Genomic DNA, 9,055 nt, shown 5'->3' with positions numbered 1-9,055 from the left:
TCTTATATTTAATACTCTATTTAAATATTCAACGATTCGATGTGATGCTTTTATAAAAAAAATAGAAACTAAGGACTTCTTCAATTTAAAGGATTTTTAAAGAAAAAATAAAAAAATTAAACTGTTCTCTCTAAAATTAAGTTGATCCGGAAAAAACCTTAAACAGGTCCTGGTACAGCACGGGATGATCCATCCCGGTCTGGCCGTGGCAGTCTCTCTGATCAAACAAACCAGCGTAGGCCGGCCGTGGCCTCGCGGACGATGATTAGCCAACCCAAGGCAGCAAATCACGCGGCCGCAAAGGCGAGAAAAAGGAAAACGATCTCCTCCTCCACGCTCCACTCCGACTCGCCTCCGCCCTCCCCTCCCACTCCTCCATCAGATCTGCCACTGCACTCCCCCCCTCCTCCTCCCGAGCCGCCTCTCATGGCGACCCCGACCGGAAACCCTAATCCTAGCCCCAACCCTAGCACTCCATTCGAGCTCAGCATGCTGCTGAAGCCGATGCCCAACCCCGCCGCGCCCGCAGCCGCCCCCATCTTCCCCGGCACCGCCGCGGCGGGGCCGCCTCCGCCCTCCAGCACGTACTCCTACCCGCCGGCCACTCCCCCCTTCCACCGCCCCCCGTTCCTCCACTACCCGCAGGACCCCCTGACGCCTATGCCCCGCCCGGTCATCTCCTTCCCGATGCCGAGCCCGAGCCCAGGCGCGAACCCCAACGCCGCCCCGGGGCCCAACCACGGGGCGCGCCTCATGCAGCTCCTCGGGAACTCCGGGCCGGCCCACCTCGAGTCCGCCGTCTCCATGCCCCCGCCGACGTCGGAGTTCGCCGCCGCGCAGCCGCCGCCGATCCCGGCGATGCCGTCAGCGCCGCCGGCGAGGATGCTGAGCAGCACCAGCAGCAAGATGCCGCGGGGCCGGCTTCTCGGAGGCGGTGACAGAGCTGTGCACGACGTTGACTCGAGGCTGCCAGGGGAGGCGCAACCGCCGCAGCTGGAGGTGACGCCGATCACCAAGTACACATCGGATCCTGGGCTCGTGCTGGGCAGGCAAATCGCTGTGAATAGGACGTACATCGTCTACGGGCTGAAGCTCGGGAACATCCGTGTGCTAAACATCAACACTGCGCTCCGTTCACTCCTTCGTGGCCACACGCAGGTATGCACTTCATACTCAAGGAGACAAATCATCCGTTATGTCACCGAGGTCACTGGGTAATGGCCACTTAATGGCAGAGGTGAAGCCAGCCGAAAATGTCACCGAGGTCATCTTGCATAGCAGACTGAACCATTGACCGAAATACTGTCAGTAGGGATTTTAGGAATTCCGTCAGGTTCATCTGACCTCGACGAACAGCGTTAGGTCCGCCCCTGTTAGTTAATGATGTATATGGTCGGGGTAATGTGAAATGCACAAGGTGATGAAATCCAAAGTGAGGCATATTGCTTTATCTATGAGGCATGATCTGGCTGTTTCTACATATATACTCTGTTTTGAACGTGGTTTTTTTAGACCTTGGGCGTGGGTGTGAATGTATTATGCTCAGCTGGTCGTATGCTACTTCAAAATGAGGCTACTCATTTTTTGATTGTGAAATGGAGTTTAGTTATAATATGTTTGCCCAATGTGAATTCACATTTTATGGAGCAACGACCAAAGAATATCTGTCATCACTAATAAATTTGTCTGGCTGGTGTAAATTTTCTCTTCTAAAATAAGTGTTTCAGGAATTGATTGGGGATTTCTATATGGTTTTATACTCATTTCCATGTTGTTTTGTGAATTTTGATCTGTATATAAAAGTGCATCTGTATTTGATTTCTTGTGTTGGATATTTTTTATTTTGCTGCAGAGGGTGACAGATATGGCTTTCTTTGCTGAGGATGTTCATCGTTTAGCAAGGTACTGAGTATGGAATGATAAAACATTACCTTGTTCATAAGGACCACCAATTAGTACCGCAAACAATCTATGTGCACTCTACCCTTTGAAGAACTTTTGTGACATATTTGGGTTTTTGCCAACCTCATGGCCTTTTGTATAAAAGAAATATCAGACTCTCCCCCCTTTGATTTTTTGCGAGTCTTCTGTGTTAACTTGATTTCTTATTCTGCAGTGCAAGTGTAGATGGTCGGATATATGTGTGGAAGATTGACGAAGGTCCTGATGAGGACAATAAACCACAAATTACAGGAAAGGTTGAAATTGCCATCCAGATTGTAGGTGATGCTGAATCTTACCATCCACGGATCTGTTGGCACTCTCATAAGCAGGTTAAACCTTATTCGTATCACATTTACTGACTTTAAGCTCCTCAGCTTACAAATGTACTTACACATTTATCCTACAGGAAATTCTTTTTGTTGGCATTGGAAACTGTGTCTTAAGAATAGACACAACTAGAGTCCGACGGGGAAGGGACGTAAGTTCAGAGGAACCTATTAAGTGTCATCTTGACAAGCTGATCGATGGTGTGCGATTAGTTGGTAAGCATGACGATGACGTGACAGATTTGTCCTTATCTCAATGGATGACTACTCGACTGGCTTCAGGATCAAAAGATGGCACGGTCTGTATCAAATATCATCCTCATTTTGTATCTGCCATTACTGGCAACTTTGGTCAGAACATATTTTTCAAAATTGTGTTTTAATTGTCATTAAGCCCTTTTGTTTTCTCTTTCAACGAATAAACAACAAGATCATTCATTGATTTATAAAAACAAGAATCTGGAACTGTGCATGGCAAAGATAACCCCCTCTTTCAGCCCCTATTCCACCTCCACCATCCCTAAACCCATATACTCCCTCAGTGTGATAGGGATAAATAATGTTCATTCGTCCCATTTTTAATGCATGTTTTGCAGGTAAAAATTTGGGATGATCGCAAGCCAGTTCCTCTATCAATTTTGAAGCCACATGATGGTCAAGCTGTTTACTCGGTTGCTTTTCTCACAGCACCAGAGCACCCAGACCATATAAACCTCGTTACAGCAGTATGTATTCTTATACATATTACTTCATTTAGGCCAGTATTTGATGCACTTTGCATATCTTTTTTATTGATACTCTTTCTTGGGAGTATCTAGTTCTGTAAACTTTTGTAGACAAGCTATGCCGAGTTAAAAAGATTTATCCAGCAGCTTGAATCCATTACGTCAACTTCTGGATAAGTGCATGTATCTCATTGTTGCATACACTCCATATATTATTTCAATCGACTGGAAGGACTTGATTGCACATTGCACATTTTCTTTTTATCAATTAATGAATTAATAAGATGTGGTGCCTGCACAACTTGTATTTAAATGATAGTGAAACCAATAATCATCATGACTGGGTTGAGGGACAGCAAATATAGGTTTAAGAGGAGGTGGTATTTGGTACTCTAGTCTTGAACACGGAATATGGTTCCAATCAAGTTGGGTAGATGACTTGGATTGAAATGCTGTTTTTCCTCAAAGTCTGACATAACTGTTGAGTATAATCCAAATTTGGTTTTTCCTAGAGGAATCCAATTTAATTTTTGTTTCTGCAAATAAAAAATACAAAGGAGAAGGGAGTCTGATTTCACCTTACCAAGATCCATATTTGTCTATCTCACTTTGCTCTTGCCGTGCATGGCTAAGACCAACCCTAGCACCACTTGTTTGTGCCTCCGCTGGTTTCTATGTGTTCAATTTTCATTTAGAACGATTAGTTAATGTGATTGTTTTTAGCTCTTCAAATATTCGAAGAAATTAAACAATTCATTGTTCATTTTTAGCAGCTATTGTCTGAATTTAGACACATTACATGATTCTGTTGTTAAATGATGTAGGGTCCTCTAAACCGAGAAGTTAAAATTTGGGCTTCTGCTAATGAAGGAGGTGTGTTGTTGCCCAGTGATTCTGAGACTTGGAATTGCACACAGACCTTGGAACTTGTCAGCTCGCTGGAACCTAGGGTAGAGGAGGCATTTTTCAACCAAGTTACAGTGCTGCCTCATGCAAGTATTATTTTACTTGCAAATGCTAAAAAGAATGCTATTTATGCTGTGCATGTTGAGTATGGCATGGATCCTGCTTCCACTTGCTTGGATTATATAGCAGATTTTACAGTTACAATGCCTATTTTAAGTCTCACTGGCACACATGAAAGCCAACCTGGCAATGAACAAGTTGTTCAAGTTTATTGTGTTCAAACAATGGCCATCCAGCAGTATGGGTTGGACTTATCACTCTGTTCACCTCCTACAAGTGACACTGCTGGACTTGGAAGGGATCCATCTATTTCTCGTGTTTATGAGACACCTCTGGAAGTGGTAGGACCAGAGTCCACAGTGCTAACTAGCTTTAGTGAATCTTATTCTGTCAGTTCTCCAAGTAAGCCATCAACCGTTGATCAACAGCCTACAGGCAATACACTTATACCTTGACCTTTTTGTCTGGTTAGTTCAGTTAATTCAGAAATTACTAATTTTTTGTGTTTTTTCTGCAGAACTTGATCCTAAACCATCAGCTCCACCACTTACATACTCAGAAGGTGATGGTTCTGCTCATCTCCCATCTGCCTCTCTTGCATCAAACATGGACCCATCTGGATCAGGATCATCACTAGGCAACCGTGAAATGGACCAAGCAGCTTTTGATTATGCGATGAACAAAAACTCAGAGCCTGATATTTTGAAAAGGCAAGATACACCCATGCCTAAGGACAACTTTGTAAAGGATGATCCAAGAGATGGTCGCAGTGATGTTACAATGCTTCCAAATCCCCATTTGATGTTTAAGGTAGGAGGAAACACTACACACCTGGTAACTCCATCTGAAATTATATCTGGCGCTCTATCTTCAGCTGAGAGCAGCCATGTCCCTAAATCCGATGGAGGGAAAATCCAGGATGCCACCAATAGTGGCCCTCAGATGGCAGAATTAGAACCTAAACATACCAATGATCAGAAAGTCGATCAAAATTTGGACCTTGAAGTAGCACAACTTGTTTATGAGAATACAGATCAAGTTCGCAGTTCATCAGAGCAAGCTGTTAAAATGATTAGTGAACGCTTGGTAACAACTGATAAGTACAGCGTGGAAGATTCACAGACTTGTGACCGATCCATGTCTGAGCATACTGGTACCGCTGATGAAAGTGTTACAAAGAAACCTGTCGAAATCTCTGAGAAAATTGATTATTCTTCTGCTTCTATGGACCAATCATCTTCATATACCAAGGAGAAGGAGCCAATTATGCATACTCAAGCATCTGGGCAGTCATCTCCTTCAACAAGCGCATTCAACTCAACTGAGTATTCACATGAACCGGCGAATAGTGCATACCCTCCTATCGATTCATTTCCAGAGGTTGCTACGCAAGGGATGCTTCAACAGGTGATTGCATTCTTATATTGTGTGCTCTGTGGCTGCGATGAATAGATGCTTCTAGCATTTACAGTTGTCCTCGTTTTTTTGTTCAATACATAGAAGCAGTTTAGAGTAGCATTTTCCCCAATCTAAGTCATTATCTGTTTGCATGTTTTAATGTTCTGATTACTTATAGTTGTGTACTTCACTTCCAAAATTTTATGTTAGCTATATGTTACCCAGCTATTTCTTTATGAGATGGTGGCCTTTACAAGTAGTGCATCTGGCATGTCGCTAGAATCCTGATTTTAGCAGTGTTATACAAGGTGTGGATAGGCATTATGTTTATATAGTTTTCTTAGGAAGACCAGTGCTTCCCATTTACTGTAATAGTAGCATGCATTATTCTTCGACGCTTGTGAAATCATTCTGGTGATGTAGTTGTATGATGTTAAGTGTGGGAATCCTGGTTGGGTCTAGTTGGTTATCAACCTAGGCCAAATAGGTCCTACATGTCTAGTATTTGGGTAGGTAAGATCTAGTCTAGCCTTTAAATGTCCATGGAATTTGTCTGGTACTAATATGAGAGTTCCCCATTTGGGTCTGTTTAGTCTGTCCACTGTTTGATCGACAAATCAAATACCCCAAATGAGCCAGAGCTGTTAGTCTCAGTCCTATTAGCACTAAAATTAATTCAGACGCCTTCTGGAAAGCAAGCTGCCCAACTCCACCTGGATGGGCTGGTATTTGTTGATATCCTTAGAGGCCAAGTTTCACCTCCCATCTTGATGGGCTGAAATCTTGCCCGGTTCCTGCTCCATCCAAATTTGGCCTTAGGATACTCAAACTATACTCATTTGCCCATTCACCCCCACTGATCAGCATGTGAAACACTATTGTCTTAGTTATTTCAGAAGCAACCATTGAATTAAGCTCTATGGAATGCCAATAGTGTAATTCCTTCTCAGTTCCATGGTCTTGAAATCTGAGTTTGGAGCTGATATAACTTTCTATTGTTCATGTAAATTAAGTTTGCCTGTTTGTATTTAACAGAAATCTTCTTGTTTTCGAGAGTAAGCAAAAAATGGCTTGTTATTTCACTTGGTTAATTTGGTTTGGTTTTTGCATGATTAATGCTATTGAAGGACAATAATTGTAGGTTAACTATATGCCTTTCAGCTGATTTAGAAGGTATAATTGCGAGATTTCAGATTATTTACTGTGCATGTTTGCTTATTGCAGCTCATAGCCATGCATAAGGACTTGCAAAAGCAGCTGGGTACTATTGTTACTGCACCTCTTGCAAAGGAAGGCAAAAGAATTGAGGCATCATTAGGGCGCACCATGGAGAAATCTATCAAGGCTAACCTTGATGTATTGTGGATTCGTATCCAGGAGGAGAATGCAAAACGAGAGAAGGCTGAAAGAGAGCGAATGCAGCAAATGATGACTCTTATCGGTAGTTCAATAAGCAAGGACCTTCCTGCTACTCTGGAGAAGTCACTCAAGAAAGAAATTTCTTCAGTTGGACCTGTTGTTGCACGGGCAATAACACCTATTATTGAGAAGTGTTCAGCCTCTGCGGTTGCTGATTCAATTCAGGTTCTGGCTAATTTCTTGTTGTATTTCTTGTTCTGCATGTTGTCATCGGGCTCATTAACATTTTGCTTTCAGAAAGTCGTTGGTGAAAGGGTGGCGAATCAGCTGGACAAGTCTGTCAGTGCAAAACTTGAAGCTACCGTTGCTAGACAAATCCAAATGCAGTTTCATACCTCTATAAAACAGGTCCTTCAGGTATGTACTCTTCATTAATTTTTATAGATGATCGCCAAACAGCATTTTAACAGAATATACTGTTGCTACTGGGTGGATTTATGTGTCTTGGTGGATTGTTTCATCCAATAGGGAGATGTTTGCTGCTAAGACCTGTTTTCAGATCTTCCACAAACAAATGTGTGCTATGCCCTCTTAATCCAGTGTCTGGTTTCTGTTTTCAGTAACGGATTGACAATGTGCTCCCATTGGTTTTACCTTTCCTGCATGTACTGATTAGCCTTAAATGGTTGATTGCAGGATTCTTTACGCACTAGCTTGGAATCTTTCCTTGTTCCAGCATTTGAACAATCTTGCAAGACAATGTTTGAGCAAGTCGACAGTGCATTCCAGAAAGGAATGTCTGAGCACACTATTGCTATTCAGCAGCAAGTTGAGGCCGCACATACCCCATTGGCGCAAACTTTAAAGGTAAAGTTCCCTGCTATTACTTGTACCCTTGTAAGATGGCAGGGCACAAGTAGGTCTAAGATACTAATGTTGTTTCCAGTTATACCATAACAAAGTGCTAATATTTGTTTTCTTGAGTTATTTTTCAGGATACAATCTCTTCTGCTTCTTCAATCACCCAGAATCTCACAGCAGAGTTGCTTGACGGCCATCGTAAACTATTGGCACTGCTTGCATCTGGAAATGCAAAAGCGCATAATACAAATGTTTTGCAGCCCAACAATGTCCCTGTGACTCGTCCACCTGAGGTGCAATATACTTGAGCATTTTTAGCTTCCATAATGCTTCAGATCATGATTTTTGTTTTTTTGGTGACTTGTCTAGTTTCATTTGGTATTTTCATCTGATATGTCTATTGGGTGTGAGAATGATAAGTTTTTTGCTACTTTACTATAACATCACGGAAGAAAGAACAAGCTTATTTATAATTCACATGTGCATCGCACTCCTTTTTTTAAGGTCGAGGCTCCATTAGACCCGATGAAGGAGTTGGGTAGACTTATATCTGAACGCAAATTTGATGAGGCGTTTACAATGGCTCTCCAAAGAAGTGATGTGTCAATAGTGTCTTGGTTGTGCTCCCAGGTATCTTCATCCTCAACTGTTAACCTGACATTGAACTGCCAAACATGTTTTGTTGCTGATAATTATACTACTAAACAGGTTGATCTGCGTGCATTGTGCTCAATGGCCCCCGTCCCCCTTAATCAGGGGGTCCTCCTAGCCCTATTACAGCAGCTAGCAGTTGACATTGCTACTGAGACGCCACGGAAGATTCAATGGATGACGGATGTTGCTATGGCGATAAATCCAACCGATCCAATGATCGCCATGCATGTGAAGCCAATTTTCGAGCAAGTTTACAACACACTGGTCCACCTACGCTCACTCCCTACCACCAGCCCAGCAGACAGCACCAACATCCGCTTATTCATGCATGTAGTTAATTCAGTTCTGCTTAGCTACAAGTGATTCTAGGCACCCATTGAAGGTTCTGAAACTGTGAGAGGCATGGTCTACAACCGTTGTATAGAGAAATTTTGGTAAGCAAAGGAAACCTAGTAGCCTAGTAGGGCGTTCCGTTGCCTGAGTCTGAACTCTGATGAGAACACTAGGAGGTTGGAAGTGCCCTCTGGTGTAAATTAGGCTTTTAACATTCTTAATTTGGAGTAATTCGATGTCCGGTCACAAGTTTCTACTCGTTCATCATCTTGAGTGACAATTTCTGCTCAAATTTTGAAGTCGAAAAGATAAATGCAATTTCCGCTTAAAATTTGAAGTCCAGAAGAAATGTTTCTATGGCAGTAACTATTATCTCTATTTCAGTTTATACATTTCAGTTTACAAGATGTTTTAGCTTTCTATCTCTCTCCATTTCAGTTTCTAATATTTTTGTTTTTTTATTTATAGGGATACTAGCAAATTTGATAT

The 9,055-nt window shown here is 42.5% G+C and overlaps 1 protein-coding gene across 1 annotated transcript; it reads left to right on the top strand.

Annotated features, from left to right (window-relative positions):
* The first annotated feature begins 286 nt into the window (after nucleotides 1-286).
* On the top strand, nucleotides 287-8,833 carry LOC102702254 (enhancer of mRNA-decapping protein 4-like). The gene is made up of 13 exons (XM_006647753.3): nucleotides 287-1,158; nucleotides 1,853-1,902; nucleotides 2,117-2,273; nucleotides 2,351-2,569; nucleotides 2,867-2,995; nucleotides 3,820-4,396; nucleotides 4,479-5,368; nucleotides 6,584-6,943; nucleotides 7,016-7,135; nucleotides 7,415-7,585; nucleotides 7,714-7,872; nucleotides 8,084-8,209; nucleotides 8,288-8,833. The coding sequence occupies exons 1-13, from the start codon at nucleotides 427-429 to the stop codon at nucleotides 8,594-8,596; spliced, it is 3,999 nt and encodes a 1,332-aa protein (XP_006647816.3). The 5' UTR covers nucleotides 287-426; the 3' UTR covers nucleotides 8,597-8,833.
* Nucleotides 8,834-9,055: the final 222 nt, after the last annotated feature.

This window comes from Oryza brachyantha, chromosome 2 (assembly GCF_000231095.2).
Source record: "Oryza brachyantha chromosome 2, ObraRS2, whole genome shotgun sequence".
NCBI lineage: Eukaryota > Viridiplantae > Streptophyta > Magnoliopsida > Poales > Poaceae > Oryza > Oryza brachyantha.
The sequence above is the reverse complement of the archived record's forward strand: the minus strand, read 5'-3'. Positions and strand labels throughout refer to the sequence as shown.